The 17,791-nt window shown below is 48.4% G+C and overlaps 1 protein-coding gene across 4 annotated transcripts in view; it reads right to left on the reverse strand.

Annotated features, from left to right (window-relative positions):
• POMT2 (protein O-mannosyltransferase 2) overlaps positions 1 to 17,791 on the reverse strand; it is a 41,714-nt gene that overhangs the window by 11,365 nt on the left and 12,558 nt on the right. For 3 of the 4 annotated variants that reach the window (XM_001926162.7, XM_005656436.4, XM_021099549.2), the window contains 8 exons: positions 15,961 to 16,069; positions 14,213 to 14,372; positions 12,820 to 12,926; positions 11,848 to 11,930; positions 9,635 to 9,744; positions 4,733 to 4,799; positions 2,470 to 2,539; positions 398 to 476 (listed from right to left, as the gene is read on the reverse strand). In XM_001926162.7, the coding sequence (XP_001926197.6) occupies positions 398 to 476; positions 2,470 to 2,539; positions 4,733 to 4,799; positions 9,635 to 9,744; positions 11,848 to 11,930; positions 12,820 to 12,926; positions 14,213 to 14,372; positions 15,961 to 16,069 (785 nt within the window). Of the gene's footprint in view, positions 1 to 397; positions 477 to 2,469; positions 2,540 to 4,732; positions 4,800 to 6,495; positions 7,034 to 7,620; positions 9,745 to 11,847; positions 11,931 to 12,819; positions 12,927 to 14,212; positions 14,373 to 15,960; positions 16,070 to 17,791 lie in introns of those variants that run through there. The other variant, XR_014811168.1, reaches the window with a different exon arrangement.

The raw sequence follows: 17,791 nt of genomic DNA on the forward strand, positions 1-17,791 counted from the left end.
GATCCTTAAAAATCAAGCCAACGGGAATCTGGGCAATGGCACAGGATAAGCTTATATAATCATCTGGGGTCATATTATGAGCCCATGGCTTCTAAGTACAATATGATTTTAAAAAGAGACCCAAATAGTATTCATATCTGACGTTTATGAAGTGTCAGAACATAAAAATGGCATGGTTATTATGGGAGGCAAGAGATGGAAACAAACAGACTTCATAGGCTGCCTTTCCCACAGCAAGCTTAGCCAAAAAATTCCCAAATGTTAAAAAAGAGTCCCTGTGCAGCCTCCAATCACTAGGGCCATTCCAGAACACTGGGGAGGAGGGGTTCCACCGCACGGCCCTGAGCCAGGCCCCACAGTCTCCTACATCCTGCTCATACCTGAGTGGCTCACTTACTATGCCATAGCCAGTGACCTGATAGTGCTTCCGGGTCAGGGGGGCCTCATGATAGTGACTGTGCAGGTTCCGAGAAGTCCTGAAATCAACAGAGAGAAGTGCCATTATCCTGAAGAAAAGAGAGGTATAGTGTTTCTTATTTTCGAGCCATCTGTTTGGATGAGAATCCCAGCTATTAAGTTCAACGTATCAGGAACTTCTTGCCCATTTTACTCACCAGAAAGATCCAGAGAATTGGAGGACTGCCCAGAGCAGGAGGGGCAGAGGGGAGGAATGCTGGACTGCAGGCCAAGAGAGGGGCTTGGCTTCTTATTCACCCACAGCCCCAGGTGAGGGGCGGGGGATGACTGAACACCTCGGCGGGGGATGAGGCAGGCTAGCCTGACTTATGAGGCAGGTTTAGGGAGAAGGACATTAAAATCTGTACTGTACCTGTGCCTGGGAAAGGTGAGCCTCCTCCAGTGCATTTACTCTTTCTATGCCCAGCACCAGTGTGACAAAGTAAGGATCCGTAGGAGAAGTGGAAGGTTTAATTTGGATTTTACTTATTTGGTGCTTTTTGTAATAATTCTTAATTGACCCATGATAAGGAATCACTGTTCATTATTAAAATACTGGACATTTGCAAAAATAAAATCTAATTAATACATCTTAATTTATTCATGAGATGTTTATCTAATAATAATAAAATTTCTAAGTATCCATAATCCTACTGACTAGGGGGAAAAAACCACTGCTCATAGCTTTTCCATTTATAGAAAATAAACGCTGCTTTTTAAAAACATCTATATCTGACAATTCATAGGAAATGTTCTCAGGGCTGCTTCTGTTGTCTCCTGTTCCTGCTCATTCTTGCGCATGGTGCCCTATTTCCTTGTGTGCTTAGTTATTTTGTTCTGTGCACTACTCACTGCCACTGAAAAACTATTTATCAAAATGGATAACAACGTCTTTCCCAAAAGAGGATTAACACCTGCTTTTAGCCAGGCTCCTGGGAGACATTTCCACGTCTAGGATCATGTTCATTTACATCCGTGGCTTGAAGATTTTGAGACCATTCAGGTGGAATGAATTGAGTTGCAAGTCCATGTGAAAACCAAGTGCTGATTACAACTTCTCAGGAACCAGATTTAGTGCCTACCCCACCCCAACCTCACCCCCAGCCTGCCCTCCCAAACACACCCTGGAAATAGGTGGATACCAGGACAGATTTATCCTACCCTAAGTTTTTTGAAATTACAAATATAAGAGGAAGATCACATTAATTTACCATTTTTGGTGATCCTAGAGCTTGGACTTTTAAAACTTCTTCTCTCAACAGGCAGTCAAAAGCCAAGGAGCAAACTCAAGACTATGGGATCAAGGCAGAAGTGGACTTTCATTGAGACTTTGACCTGGCAAGTCTTTACTATCCTGTCAGCTGTTCATGCTTTTCAAAAGACGTTTTCGGAGTTCCCGTCGTGGCTCAGTGGTTAACGAAGCCGACTAGGAACCATGAGGTTGAGGGTTCGATCCCTGGGCTTGCTCAGTGGGTTAAGGATCCGGCGTTGCTGCGGTGTAGGTGGCAGACACGTCTCGAATCCCTAGCTGCTGCGGCTCTGGCGTAGGCCGGCAGCTAGAGCTCTGATTAGACCCCTAGCCTGGGAACCTCCATATGCCATGGGACCAGCCCTAGAAAAGGCAAAAAGACAAAAAAAAAAAAGACGTTTTCACTTTATTCTAGCATTTTGAGTTATTTTCAGGGAGAACACTGGTTAAATGAACCAGTTTGCCATATTCAGAACCAGACCCTATATAATTCTAAAGGCAGCCCCTAAAGAAGAAGCTTTGGGCCACACACTTTTTTTTTTTCTTGTTTCCCCTAGGAAAAGGGAAAGTGAAAGGTACCTTCCAAGTCCAAAGCTTCCCAAAGCCAAAACCAGCAGAGCAATCGCTGTCCTAGTCTAGCATAGCAGCCTTGTTCCAGTTACTAAGCTTCTTCCGCGTTTGACTTCTGTTTATTTCCAGCTGAAAAGAACTCCCTCTCCTGGTGCCCACAGCACCCATTCATCCCAAATGGCAAACTCACGTACTCTTTGTGTTCTAGTCGAATGATGTCTCCGTGTCTTACGAACTCCACTGGGAGTGAAGGGTCTAGGGGATCTGCCAAGAAGAAAGAAGCGCTGATGTCTGAAATTACCCACTGGTTAGGCTAGAATGCATCAAGGGCCTACTGGTAAGGAGTTATAGTACCACATGGCATGTGCTAGGGGACCAAAGAGAAAGGGCCCCTAACTGCCTCTGAGGATCAGGGAAATGCTTGTAAAGACACTTAAAGGGAAGGCAGCATTTTGTCAGGTGAACGAGTCAGGGGAAGGCACAGAGGTATGAAAGAGCAAACCTCATTTGATCGATGGCAAATGAGTTCACATGGTTAGGGCGGCGGGGCAGAGAGGAGACTGGGAGCAGGTGAGGGTGTAGACAAGTGGGGCCAGACTGGGTAGGCCAGGCGAGGCCATGAGGCCTTTATCTGACAAGCACTGAAGCCCCCACTAGAGGATTTTTAAGCCGGGAAGCTAAATAATAAGGTTTTCCTCTTAGCAGTAAAAAATATAGCCTTCCAAATATCCATTTCATGCAAATGACCATTTGCCCAGATCGCCTCAAAAATCAGATGTTAAGCTCTGCAAATTTTGCCAGTAAAATTTGGCAATAGACTTGATAAATGTGAGGCAAAGTACATGATGAAAGAAGAGAACTACTTCTGTATCATCCAGAAGTCAAGACCAATCAGGGTCTAAAAAAGTGATGACAATGGAAAGGGAATTGGCGGTAATCACAGCAATACCGAAGGATCCTTGCAAACCTCTGTCTCAGGCAGAAGATGCTACTAACACTCAAGGTCAGGAAAGACAAATCTCCCAGCACCAATCACTGGCTCTCAATCTCAGCTCCTGAAATGCCCATTCCTACGCTGCCTTCTAAGGTCTCTTAAAAAGCATAACCAGCAAGGTGACAAATCAAGTAAGGTAAAGGGGAAGCAAGGTTTACTCCATATGCATTTGTGAGCAGGGGCATTTACAGCCAGCAAGAACACAAAGACCCTAGTCCGCATAGTTCCCACTTCCCAAGGTGCCCAGAGCGATCTGCCTTCACAGGAATCCTTAGACGCCCTGGTGAGACGCAGGCACCTTAACCTGGAAGCCACAACAGAAATACAGAACAGAGATGGTCTGTTGAAAGGATAGATGAGATCAGTAAAGAGGTCAAAAATTTGGCCCGCGCCCGCATGGCTTTAGAAGGAAAGCTGGTCTTGCCTCATAACCCCTCATTGTGATGGACCACTTATGTTTGGCCTCTTGGATCAAAATAAAACATAATCTATACCAGTATTATAAGAGTACAGAAATAGATCCTGCCGAATGGTGTTTTAATTCATATTACTGAGGAATAGGATGCAAAGACAGCAGTCATGTAGGCCACATTTCTAACCTAAAAACCATGGCAATAGAGGAGGTGGGGAAAGGAACAGAGGTGAATTTAGCTGAGCAGACGCCCACCAACCCACAAAGGCTCTGGAGCAGCTAACTCAAGACAGGCTCAGCCATGTGGTGTTTGCCAAGGAATCGCAGAGAGCACCTGCAGCATAGGACAATCAGCAGGGGCTCAGGAGCTGAGGGCTAGATGCCCTCTGTTTTGTTCTCAGCTGCAGCAGAAGGCACAGCCTGCAGGTAACTATCTGACCAAAAAACAGAAGATCCAGACATAGAGTTTGTCACAAAGCCCCTGGAACCCAACAGGTCTGCTTCAGAGCAGCTTCACCCAGGGCAGTCAGAAGCAGATGCGCAGGCATGGACAGCAGTCCCAGGCACCCACCTAGACAAGTCCAGGGGCTGGCAGGCCCACAGATCTCCAACTGACTGGCCCAGTCCTGAACCCACCCATGGGCAGCAGCCCTCTATTACATCAAGACAACCTGGGCTGCACAGTAAGCTGGCATCTGCAAGGCTTGGTGGGCTCTAAATCAGAAATGCAAGCCGCCACCGCATGCCCCTGGCATGTGCCCAGGTAACCGCTTCTGGATGAAGTCTGACCTCGGCCTGCTCTCTGGCTTCAGAAAGAACACTCAAGAGTAAGGTCTTATCTGTCTTGCTCACTGCTTATCCCTGCGCCAACAGGCCTTGGAATGTAGCGGGCTCAGGAAATAGCTGTTGAAAGGATAAAGGAGGTCAGTAAAGATGCCCAAGAGTGCTCAGGAAAGCCCGTCCCAGTGCCACTCTCTTGGAAGCATACGAAATGATAAAGAGGGCTCAGAATAAGTAATCACATAAGAGTAGCCATTCCCTACTGCATTACCTGAGTTTGTATTATGTTTCTTGATGATCCACAGGTTGTTGTAGTCCTTGTGCAAATAGGTGGTGACCTGGGTGGGGTGGGAGAGGGAAGGGGAGGTGGGAGGGAGAAACCATCACTACCAGCACAGCCGGCCCCTCCACAGCAAGCCAAGGACACTCAAGCCTCCTTCGGAATCCCCAGCCTCCAACCCCAGGGACCAAGTGCCCGATGAGGCTCAGAAGTTGCATTCCGTGAGTGAGTCTCTCCTTCCTTCTGCATCTAGAGGGCTTTTCTCACAAAAGCCTCTTTAATTTGCCTCTTTGTCTCTCTCTCTCCATCCTGTCTTTTAAGCCCCAGCCCCCTAGAGGGAGGAGCTATGACACCTTGTGCCATAAGGTCCCAGCACACAAAGAGGATTTAGTGCTTTATAAAAAGTCATTAAGACCATGCCTCAAACTTTCAAACTGAAAAAGTCATGCGATTATATTTTCTAGAATATGGCCAAATGAAACAGGACAGCTCTATTAATATCTTGTTCTAGAAGCCTGAAGTTTTAGTCATTGCCATTTTGTATACACTGACTTTTTTTTTTTCTTCTTATGACTGTACTTGCAGCATATGGAAGTTCCCAGGCTAGGGATCCAATCAGAGCTGTAGCTGCTGACTACACCACAGCCACAGCAACACTGGATCCAAGCCGCATGTGCGACCTATGCTGCAGCTGGCAGCAACACCGGATCCTTAACCCACTGAGTGAGGCCAGGGATTGAATCCGCATTTTCACTGACACTATGTCAGGTTCTTAACCCCCTGAGCCACAGTGAGAACTCCAAACGCTGTTTTTTTTTTTGTTTTTTAAATCACACACACACACACACACACGTAACACTTCAATGTACCAGCAAACATCCTGGAAACAGCAAGAGTTAACATGGTGGTTTGTCCACAGGAAAGAATATTATACAGCCACGGAAAATGTATCAGCGCATTTTTTTACCTGCACAGGAAAAGGCTTATAAGATGCTGACGCTGAAAATGGCTACTGTTTATCACCAGGTACTGCTTTAAGCACCAGACAAGTCTTATCTGTAGGCTGTAGGTATTTACAAGGAGACTGAAGCTAAGTAATTCATTCAAGGTCACAAAGCTTGTCAGCTGGAGAGACAGGATTCAAACCGAGGCAGCTGACTCCTGTGCTCCCAGGATAGAGACTATATACATACAATTATGCTCATTATGTAAAAAAGCACATAAACACCCGGAAACAACAGAAATAAAGGCATCTCTTGACAAAATGAGTTTTAATAATTCCAATTGGACAAAACATGACTTATTTACTTGCAAAGAGGATTTGGAATTAGCAACATAGGGGAAAAAATTATGCACATATTATGGCTGCTTTGTTTCAGTGGCTTTTGCTTTCTTAGAGAAAAACTGGGATAATGGTATTAAGAACATACAAGAAGTTAAAAGTTGTGGTAGCCATAGAGAAATTAAGCCCACACTCCTGAACCAAAGCCATAGATATCTAGTTCACTCAGCTTGAATTTGCTCTAGGATATTAAGGTTTTGTGATGCTCACGTGTGCACTCTGTCTTTTGGGTTTTTTAAAAAATCATTATTACAAAAATTCCTAGTAGAAAAATCACTTGGCCTCTTTTTCCCATGAAACATTTATTTTTACAATGTAGTTTTTTTTTTTTTAATAACTTGAGGTATCCCACCACAATAGAATGTTGTACAATAAACTACATGATAAATGCTGACCCTCAGATTATGTGTAATTTGTTTTCTTTTTTATGCTTTTCTATGTTTTCCACTTTTATCTTATAAGTGTTATACTTTTAAAATATTGAAAATTTGAGATTTAGAGTTGTTGATAAGATATTAAACTATAGGGCATGGAGGGCTCCTAGAGGTCATTTAGCCCAATGCCCTCAATTTACAGATGAAGACACAGGCTGAGAAAGGCTCAGTGATTCAGTCAATGACAAAGCTAGAGTCTTCTGTCCCTTGGCCTAAATGCTCTCTCCATATCACTGTCACGACTGCATGCCTCCATCCACGGGCTTCAAGTGTGTCACACTAAGACCAGCTTCACGGAGCCTTTCAGAACGTGGCCCAGAGTTCCCGTCGTGGCGCAGTGGTTAACGAATCCGACTAGGAACCATGAGGTTGCAGGTTCGATCCCTGCCCTTGCTCAGTGGGTTAACGATCCGGTGTTGCCATGAGCTGTGGTGTAGGCTGCAGACGCGGCTCGGATCCCGCGTTGCTGTGTCTCTGGTGTAGGCCAGTGGCTACAGCTCCAATTGGACCCCTAGCCTGGGAATCTCCATATGCCGCGGGAGCGGCCCAAGACCAAGAAATAGCAAAAAGACCAAAAAAAAAAAAAAAAAAGAACGTGGCCCTTCTCTGCCTCTGCACAGCATCCGCTACCTGTAACTTTATCTCCTACGTGACACCAGGAGCAAGGTATCACCATGGAGGGCTTAGCTGTGGTTTTCTGCCCTAGCCGTAATTAGACCCTTCTGGAGAGATTAAAACTAAGACAAAAATAACACAATGCCAGGGTTCCATCATAGATCAATTAAGTCAGACTCCCTGGGGTGGACCCCAAACATCTGAATTTTTAAAAAATTCTCCCCAGTACACTCTAAAGGGCAGCCGGGGCTGAGAACCACTGCACTAGAGAGAAGTAGAGAGTCAGGAGTGAGAAATTGAGACTAAAACCCAATACACTGGGTCAACTTCCTAGTAAATAAGGAAATAATAACAAGGAAATATTTTTTAAAAAGAGCTCCCGTTGCAACTCAGCAGGTTAGGAACCTGACTAGTGTCCATGATCCAGCGTGGCTGTAGCTGTGGCTGTGGTGTAGGCCGGTAACTGTAGCTCCAATTTAACCCCTAGCCTGGAAACTGCCATATCCCGCATGTGCAGCCCTAAAAAGAAAAAAAAATTTAATTTTTAAAAAAAGAATGAGAAAGTGATACTAAAACCCAATACTAGCAAATAAGAAAATAATAACAATAAAATATTTTGTGAAAAGTTTTTCACAAAGTAAAGAGTTTGGTCATTTGTAAAGAAGACAGACTCCCTTCCAAGCTTCTCAGAATAGCAGCCAGCCCCAAAGCCCGCATCTTCTCCTGGTCCTCTCCTCAGGTCGCTGCCCTGACCACGCCCTTGTCAGAGTTATGAGCCCCCCCACCATTGCCCTTCAAAGGCCTCCTTCTCTGAGGTCTCTGCAGCACTTGAACTGTGCTGTCTCCTCCCGTGGAGACTCTCTCTGCCCTGCGCCGCCTCCTGTTCTCCTCCAACCTCCCCGTTCGCTCCTTCCTTCCCAGTTTCTTCCGCCAGCACCGCTCTGAGCGCCTGTAACCCTGCCGTAGATGCTGCCCTTCTCCAGGGCTCCTCCGCTGGCCCCCCTCACTCTGTGCACCCTGTCGGGGCAATGGCACCATCCCCCTGTGTCACTAACACCCTCGTGTCTCTTTTCTGAAACAAACCCCGGACCTAAAATCCACAAAGAAAATTCATCTCCAAAGCCATGCTTTGTTCTCCTTTTCTGACGATGGTGAAAGAGCATCATCACACGTCCACCTTGGCCTCCAGATGACAGACCTCCCTGCCATCCGTCAGGTACCAGGCCCCGACGTGCTCACCCTCCCGGTGGTCGCTGCCTCCGTCACCATCCTTTGCCGTGATTACCGCCTCTAGTCTGCTCCTCCTTCCAACCCATCACGCTCCTGCTGGAGCCGTCCCTCTAAACAAGAACCTGATCACATCACGTCATCCCTTCACCTTCAATATGCCTCTCCAGGGCCCACAGAACAAAATTAAATCTACCGTCATGAGTAAGCCTCTCCACAATCTGGCCCTACCAACCACCCCAACACCCTCCTTCTCCCTCTCAGGCACCGTCCACCACAGCTACACCTAACGCCCCTTAATATGGACACGAACAGTGGTGCCAACTCGTTCAGGTGACACTCCTGGCTAGCCCCCCAAAGTGCGCTTCATGTGTATCATCTCACTTAATCCTCACAACAACTTTATGATGGAGAGAAGTACTACTTACCTTCCCCAATTTAAAGATGAACCCACTAGTGTTCCTGTTGTGGCTAAGTGGTCGCGAACCCAACCTGGATTCAGAAGGACGCAGGTTTGACCCCTGGCCTCACTCAGTGGGTTAAGGATCCGGCATTGCCATGAGCTATGGTGTAGGTCGCAGATGCAGCTCGGATCCCACACTGCTGTGGCTGTGGTGTAGACTGGCAGCTACAGCTCTGATTCAACCCTAGCCCAGGAACTTCCATATGCCGTAGGTGTGGCCCTAAAAAGACATACCTACATACCTACATACAAACCTACATACATACCTACATACATATCTACACACATACAAACCTACTGAAGCCCAGAGAATGGTTATGGAATTTGTTCAAAGTCACACTCTAATGGAACCAGGATTCAAACCTAGGTAAACGAGCCTGGTTCCCGGGGCTGTGTTTATAACCACTGCACTCAACTCATCATCTAGTTCATGCAGAGCACTGTGTTAGGCACTTGAGCTTCCAGGGGCCAGCAATCAAGCAGCAGAGACAGGAGGAAGCGCAATTCAACGTGAAGAGGGTCACCACAGAGGCTTGTAAAGGGTGCTGAGAAAGCCTCCCATACCAGACGCACCTGACCCAGGACCAGGCACAGGTGGCTCATGGTGTCATGTCAGCGGGGACTCCCCAGCTGAAGCCCAAGGAAGGTGGAGGCAGGCGGAGGAAAGAGCAGAAGGATGCAGGAGGAGGAAGAATGTTTCCAGCGGGGGAAACAGTGCGGGCAAAGGATGGGAAGCCAGAAAGAGAAGAGCGGGTTCAGCCATGACAAAGAGCCTGGTGCTGCTGCAACACAGGTGTGAAGGGCTCACTGACCTGCTGCTGGCGGGCACCGATGCCCTCAGGGTACAGGTGCCTGTGCGAGTGGAGGTAGCCAATGGCCATCCGCAGGTTCTTCACAGTGATCACAGAGCCATAGGCCAGGTCTGGTGGGAGGAGGAGGACAGTGGCCGTGGGACTGGGCACGGAGAAGCCTCCGAAGCTCAGGGCTCCCCAACCCTCTAACAGTCTCCTCTGGGCCCAGGACGGCCAAGAGCAAGACGCACAGTTGCCTTCTCACCCTGATGGTGTCAACCTGAGAAGGAGGGCAAGCACAGTCTCCCCTGTGCCTGCCCCCACCCCCCACCTAAGGGCTTCAGAAGAAGCTGGGTTTTAACAATGTTATCAAAGCACTGTTTGTAACAGCAAAGGACTAGAAGGGACTTGTCCTTTGGTCAAGGTCTATTACATACATTCCAAGGAATAAAGAAGGAAGAAGTATTTTATGTCTTCATCTGGAATGTTCTCCAAGATAGAATGTTATGATAGACTGTTAAGACAGACTTTCACTGTATAACCTTTTGAACCTAGTACCGTATGTTCAATGATGTTTTGGGGTTTCACTGCGAATTAAAAAAAAAAAAAAAATGAAAACCAAAAAAAAAAAAAAAACCAGTGAACAGCTTACCCAAGCACATTTGTCTCCTCCCTGAGAGGCGAGACCTCTTTGCCTTATCACTGCCCCTCTTCTCCAGGCCCTGCAACCTGGCTGCCCACCACTCCCCATGCCACTGAAAAGGGCCTCACTGCACCAGTGTCGCCTGCTTCTGCCCTCCTCTGCTCATTCATTGGGCAACAGACGTTATGGAATACATGGTGGATCCAGAGCTAGAGGAGGCCTGGCCCTCGCAGAGTTCAGTCTTGGAGACAATGGCGTCACACACTGACCAGCCCAGGACAGACAGCAGGCAAATGCTCCAGCAAAGGTGCAACAAGGTGTGGCATGGTGGGAGCCCAGAGTAAGGGAGAACGAATTCCCACCCAGAGTAGGAAGAAGACGGCTTGAAGGAAGAGAGCATAGCTGAGCCAGGCCTTGTGTATAATGAGTAGGAATTTGCTAAGCCCACAGCTCCATCCTCCTAAGTCCTTATGCTGCGGCTCTGCACGCTGCTTGATTACGCTGTCTCCCCAGCCCAACACTGCCTCATGAACTGCTCCTGCGCAGCTGCCACCCCCCGAGTTCCCCAGTGGCCTGACTTCACCCTGCCCTCCTGCTCCTTCTAGAGCTCCCTTGCAGAGCAGCCACCACAGAGCATCGACTACCTCTTTACTTAGCGAGTCCTCCTTTGCAAGCCTCAGCCCCAAGCCCTCTGGCCCCACTGCATGCATTTCCTCGAACGCCTCAAAGGTGACCTCTCTAACGTGGAACCCAATGTCTGCCTTTCCAAACCAACTTTTACTTGCTTTCCTATTTCTCAGTTTTTCCAGAGCTTGGACAGGCCCACTGTGTTCTAGGCTCTGGAGAGACTAAAAGACATTATCCTTGCCTCCAGGAAGCAATCACCCGGGCCCCAAATATCCTTTCAACCTTGTCTTCCAGTATTTTTCTGCATATAACCTGTGCCTTAAATTTTGCCCATTCTTGGCTTTGATCATGCTCTCCCTCCTGCCTGCTGTGCCCTCGCCTCCTCTCTATCTGGAGAAATCTGCCCATTCTTCCGGGGCCTCACTCCAAGGCCACTCACTTTGGGTTCCTCTGATCCTGAAGAGCAGCGAGCTCTCACACCTTCGACCCCCATAGCTGTGCGTTCCCTCTTTATATACTTAACAACACAGCTACAGCACGGAGAGAGCCTCTACTCCAGACTCTACACTCTGGAAGGCGTCCACCTACAGCCTCCAGCGTGGCTACACTTGCTTGATGACTCCCTGTGAACAGTGAACAGATGTGGGTCACAGAACACTGGGGTGGGACCCGACCACCAGCCCTGAGGGGCCTTGTTCTTTCACTAGATCCTCCTTGTCGGCCTTCCCACAGCCACAAGGGACAAGTTGTTCTTTGGGGTCAAAGAGCTCACTGCTCAGGATGTCTCTCTCTGCATTTCCTGTGTCCCCATTCACTCTCTTGAGTGCTCACCCCAGATTTAACTGGCTCTTTCTCCCACTTTGCCATCCACGAGTTAAATAACTCAAGCGGTCATAGCGTCTTGCTTCAACACCCAGGCATCCCCTCTGCCCTTCTACCTTCGTAAAGGCCAAGAGACACTCACGTTCGGGGATGGAAGCATTGTGAAGGGTGTTTCCTGCAAGCCGGGCCTGGAAGGCAGAACTGAAGAAGCCATCGCCAGGACCACTGTGGGGAAAGGAGAGGAAGACAGCCGAGTTAATGGAGCGAAACTGACTTCCCGGGAGCCCTAGGAAGAGCTCTCCACAGCTGGTTTAAAGGCACAACGGAGTGGCACCGCGGTATCGTGGGTGGGATGGAGTCAGAGAAACTGGCATCTAAAGCACAACTCAGCCACCTACTCGCTAGGTGAACTTCAGAAGATACCTGACGTTGTTTAATCTCAATTCCTCATTTATAAATCAAAGATTTTAAGACTTATGTTGACTAAATGAGATGATGGGTACAAAACGCCAAACATAGCTCCTGACACATAGCAGCTACGTGATAAATGGGAGCTGGCACTCATGTCGTTGTTATGCTTATCCTCACTCCAACTGCATGTGCTGGTGGCAGCCCACCCCTTCCAAGCACAAGGGACTTTGTTTACTTATGCCTAAGGGGCAGTTTGGCTATTAGAATATTCTCTTCTTCCTTTAGGCCAGGGCACCCAAAAGATAGAACACAGGAGGAAAAAAACCCTGGCTCCCCTTCCTCTCATCCCCCCACTGACCCAGGAAATCACACAGCCCATCAAGGGGCTTAGAGGCAAGAGGAAAAACAGAAGCAAGACCCTGGAAAGGACTGAACCTTTTTGTTTGTTTGTTTTGCTTTTTAGGGCCGCAGGTACGGCATATAGAAGTTCCCAGGCTAGGGGTTGAATCGGGGCTACAGCTGCCGGCCTGTGCCACAGGCACAGCAATGCAGGATCTGAGCTGCATCTGTGACCCACACCACAGTTCACCGCAACGCCAGATTCTTAACCGACTGAGTGAGGCCAGGGATTGAACCCACATCCTCATGGATACTAGTTGGGTTCATTATCGCTGAGCCATGACAGGAACTCCCAGGACGGTACCTTTTATTCAGCACCATGAAGTGAACAGCATAAGTGGCTGTGTAGAGAGCCAAGGGCAGCACAATGAGGCACAGGATGCGAGCAGTCAGGTGTTTTCCCATAGTCACCTGCGAACAGAGGCCGTACAGGGTGCCGGGCACATGAGGCTTTATCATCCCTTGTGCCTGACATGTCTGTTCTTTGTAAGTCTTTATGTATACGTTACAGTTAGAAACAGTTGAAAAACTAATGGCCATCACGAAACAAAGATATGCGGAAACCCTAAGCCTTCCCATGACACCCCACAAACCTAGCACTGCAGGGGCAGAACCAGGCCAGCCCTCCGCAGCCTGTCCAGACCGGCACCCAGGACCCCAGGCTGTCACCGAACCACTGCCAAGGTGTTGCCTGCATCTTCAGCATCATCACTCATCACTCCCTCTCCATCCCGGTCACCCTGCACTTTCCCCATGCTTCTTGCACTGTGCCAACCCCACCCATCACATGGAAAACTGTGCTTTCACTGGGGGCCTCTGCTTCCTCCCAGAAGCTTTACTGGACTGCCTGAGACTGGGCTCATGCCCTCCTCTGGGCTTTCACAGCACTTGTTGGCTGGGCTTACGGATTTCTTTCTCTCCATTGACTCTAGAGGGCAGGAATCTTGTTTCACTCATCCGCATATTCTGTGCCTCACACTTTGTGGACAGTCTGTCTATATGTTCTGAGTGAATAAATGAACTTGTTAGGACTTGGGTTCAGAGGTGATGGAGAAGCATTATAGCAAAGTAGTTCAGGCCTGGAGTCAGAATCCTAGGTCTACCTCTCACTACTGTAGGACCTGGGGCCCATCATCATCTCTCTAAGTCTCAGGTTCCTCGCTTGTCAACAACCCCATGGGACTGTTATGAGGAGGAAGCGAGATGATGAAGGTAAAGCCTCTGCATAGCGCCTGACGCAGAAGAGCTCCTAATACATCACATACATCCTCAAGGCCCTTACCAGCCTCCAAACCTAGAGACTCTGGGTCAAGAAAAGAAAATGTAAGTTCAGAAAGTCATCCCACCAGTTTTACCTCAAGTCGCAGGCAGTCAGTATCTACCACACATTTGGCAAGAGCCCAGCTGGACAGAATCCCCTGGCTGGCTCGTTTGTAGAGCATTTAAGAACCCATGCAGGCAACGGCCAAAAGAGAATCCCAAGGACCTCAGTCCATCCTCTCCCTCTCTACCCCTCCAGCCCACCAGCCATGGCCTACTCCTTGCCCTCCTGCTCCCTCCAGAGGGCAGCTGGATCCAGCCGCCTCAGGCCCAGAATGCAGCCACTCTGCCACCTGCAGCAGACGTGGAGAAGGGCTCCTGGCCCAACTGAGCAATGCCGGGGAGCAAAGACACTCTACGAGTACTTGGGTTCTTACCATTGAAACACTGAGGTCTCCAAACAGGTGCCAAAGGTCTGAAAGGGTGTTCCACCCCACTTGCAGGATGATAAAGAGGCCAACAAACTTGACCCCTAGAGCACCAGCCAGATTAACGCCAGTCAGACTGAGCCAGAACCACCAGGGGGCAGAGAAAGGCCTGAAAACCAATGAAACAGAGTTCAGTTTGGCAGCTGGAACCAAACTCAGAAGCAAGAGCAGCAGTGGGAGAGGGCAGAGGTCCTCTGATTCTGCGAGGCTGTGCTGTGGCCTCTCTCCTGAGGGCTCCCAGCCTCGGGGGACCTGGTGTGGCTCCGAGGAGGATGTGGTCAGTGAGACCCCTGAAATTGCAGGACACACTATGTGAGAGTGAGTGGGTGATTCTTCTGGGGAGAGGGGCCATGGCTCTCCTGGCTGAGCACAGAGCTTCAAGTAAGCAGGAGGCTTATTCTTCAGTGGGGACCAATCAAGGAAAAGCCAGAGAAGCCCACTGGATTCAGGCAGCCCTGACCTTTGTGCCACCTCTGGACCCCGAAAAGCTAGCAATTATTGAGCGCTTACTATATGTCAGGCACTGCAAGCTCTTTACATGTATTAACTCTTTAAGCTTCACTACAACCCCAAGGGGGTAGATCCTCTTCTCCCACGTGAGGAATCGAGTTACAGAGAGCTTAGGTATAGGTCCCGCAGCCAGCCAGCAGTGGAGCACAGAGTTCAGCCCGCAGGCGGTCCCAAGGCTTGCTGTATGGAGAACACGGGCTCTGTGCCACAGGCTTCTGGTCACCCGGCTGCTCCCCTGCCAGAGTGAAGGCTCCTTCACAGCCAAGACCTGCGTGTTCCTGGCACAGTACCTGGCACATAGTATGTATTCAAGAAATGGCAGGTGGAAGGGGGTGTGGTCACTGCTTGGCCATGATGAAACCAAACTGACTTCTGGAAGAGCCTTGGCAGAGCCAGCTTTGGGTTTGAAGAGAATGAATGACCTATTCTACTCTCTCAGAGGGAGAAGAGCACTCTGGAAAGGACTATTCTGGAAGAAGACCAGGCCTCCAGAGCAGTTTTAGGACCAACAGGCCTGTAGGGATCCTCTCAACTGATGCAGACCCTTCAAGCCAAGCTTTACATACATTGTTCCCATCACCAGGTCAGGGCAGGGAGACGAAGACTTCCCAGGTAATAGCCATGCTGGTGCCCAGCCCTCGAGGGCGGAGAATGGGACGGATATAGATGTCCTGGGATCTCCTAACTAGCGCTGGTGCCGAGGAGTGGCTTGTGAAACGGTGGTGTGGGGAAGCCATTAGGACTCCTTCTTAACACCCACAAGCCCCCACTCAAATCCACCCCCATTTTAAAAATAACAACACTCTCGAGAAAGGCAATTGACATTTCCTTCGTCTTATGTAAAGCGAAAATAAAGGTTTCTATAGAAAACTTCTGCAAATGTATTTTTATGATCTAAAATGAGCAATCTAAAAAAAAAGTTTTTAGGCATTCTCTGGTGGCCTAGTGGTTAAGGATCCGGAATTGTCACTGCTGTGATTCCGGTTTAATCGCTGGCCGGGGAACTTCCATATGCCACAGTCGCAGCAAATAAATAAATAAATGCAATTTTTTAAAAAGCATGCTTGCCTTAAATTCAGCTTCAAGACAAATCCTTCAGTGACTGCACCCACCCTGTCCCTGACCATTATGGAAATTCTAGAGCTGCTACAGCTTCTGATACCCCTTCCCAAAGTGGTGTTTCTGACCTGCTGGCACAGGAGTTGTACTTGACCATGCTCAGCATGGCAGCCATGATGAAGAACATCAAGATGGGGTCAAGGAGGATGTACTGGGACAGAGTGAGGCATCCTGTGTCTGAAAAACATGAGCTCAGTGGTCAGAATGCAGAAGCAGAGATGCCCCCCCACCACCACAAACCAAACACACCAGCAGTAAGAAACAGTCCCCCCCACCTCCTCACCCTGGGCTTAGCTGCATGAAAACATTTGTGCATTCAAGATTAGATGGGCCACTGAGTCATCTGGAAGGTGGAAGGCCACAGCTTTGGGGGACACCAAAGCTCAATGACATGAAAGAATATCTCACACTGCTTCCAGGCCCTTGACCCCCAGAAAAGGTCAAGGGCCTGGAAGGGTCCTGCCATTCGTTCAGAGAGAACAATCCTGGGATGAGGGCTCCTGAAATTTCCATCATCAAAAAGGAAGTTCTGCCACCATGCACAGAACTAGAGTAGCACAAACTATATCCACTCAGGACAGAAACCTACCATTTCACAGGTGGTCTCTGTGGGGAGTTGATTCTCCATGCAGAAGCCAAAGTGAAGGGTTTTTTAAACAAAATTTCTTTACATCATGCTCTAGCTTAAGCCCTCCAATGTCTTCCCATCTCCCTCAGACTAGCAAACTCCTCAAGACAGCGGCAAAGCCTTCATGGTCTCCCTACCCACCCAACCTCCTCTCCCCACCCACTGCCTCCCTCCCTCCACCCTGGCTTCACTGGTCTTCTCGCTGGTCCCTGAATCTACCAAGTGCGGCCCTGCACCAGGACCACCCCTGCCGTGCCCTCTGCCTGAACACTCTTCCTTTAGATCTCTGCATGGCTTAATCTTGGCTTCCTTCACTCAGGTCCCTGCTCAAGGCTACCACCACAGGGGACTCCTCACTAACCATGCTCCTTAAAACAGAATCACTCCCCATTACTCCATTTCTTACCTTACTCTATTTTCTATGCTGTACTGACTGCTTAAGATGTTACACTACAGACTTACTAATTTACTTGCTTATTTACCATCTGCCTCACTAGTCAGTAAGCTCCATGATAGTGCTGTCTCATTAGCATATCCTCTAAGGCCAAGGAAAGTGGCCTAGCACAGAGGAGCTGCTTGAAAATAGTTGTTGAGGAGTTCCTGTCATGGCTCAGTGGTTAACGAATCTGACTAGGAACCATGAGGTTGCCGGTTTGATCCCTGGCCTCACACAGTGGGTTAAGGATCCGGTGTTGCTGTGAGCTGTGGTGTAGCTCACAGATGCGGCTCGTATCCTGCATTGCTGTGGCTCTGGCATAAGCTGGTGGCTACAACTCTGATTAGACCCCTTGCCTAGGAACCTCCACATGTCGTGGGTGCAGCCCTAGAAATGACAGAAAGACAAAAAGAAAAAAAAAGAAAATAGTTGCTGAATGCAAAATGAATAAATAAATAACTGGAGAGGCAAATTAAAGACCCAAGGAAAAAGCCAGTTCTCTACAGAGAGACTATATAATCTTGCAACATTATTTGTCAAAGCAAAGCCAGAATCACCCTTAAAGTAACCACCTAAACTGGTCCGGACTTCTTTAAATATTAAGCTCTATGAGGTAATGAATTCACTTTCATATGAGCAAGGCTAGCAAAGGATCAATTTCTATGGATCAACTCTCAATTATCCATGTAAGGACTATCCATAGAAATAATTTAAGTTCCTATTTTGTTATCCTCTGCTACCCAATGACTTCTGAGGCAATTACTCTTGCAATCAACAGAAATTAGTTTAAGGAGTGCAAACTAATCTTGATAGTAACCTAAGAGAAGCAGAATTA

The sequence above is a fragment of the Sus scrofa genome, chromosome 7, assembly GCF_054392235.1.
Source record: "Sus scrofa isolate SSC_HxYL_T2T_F1_AM1 chromosome 7, Sscrofa_HxYL_maternal_Yorkshire_Landrace_v2.0, whole genome shotgun sequence".
Classification (NCBI taxonomy): Eukaryota; Metazoa; Chordata; class Mammalia; order Artiodactyla; family Suidae; genus Sus; species Sus scrofa.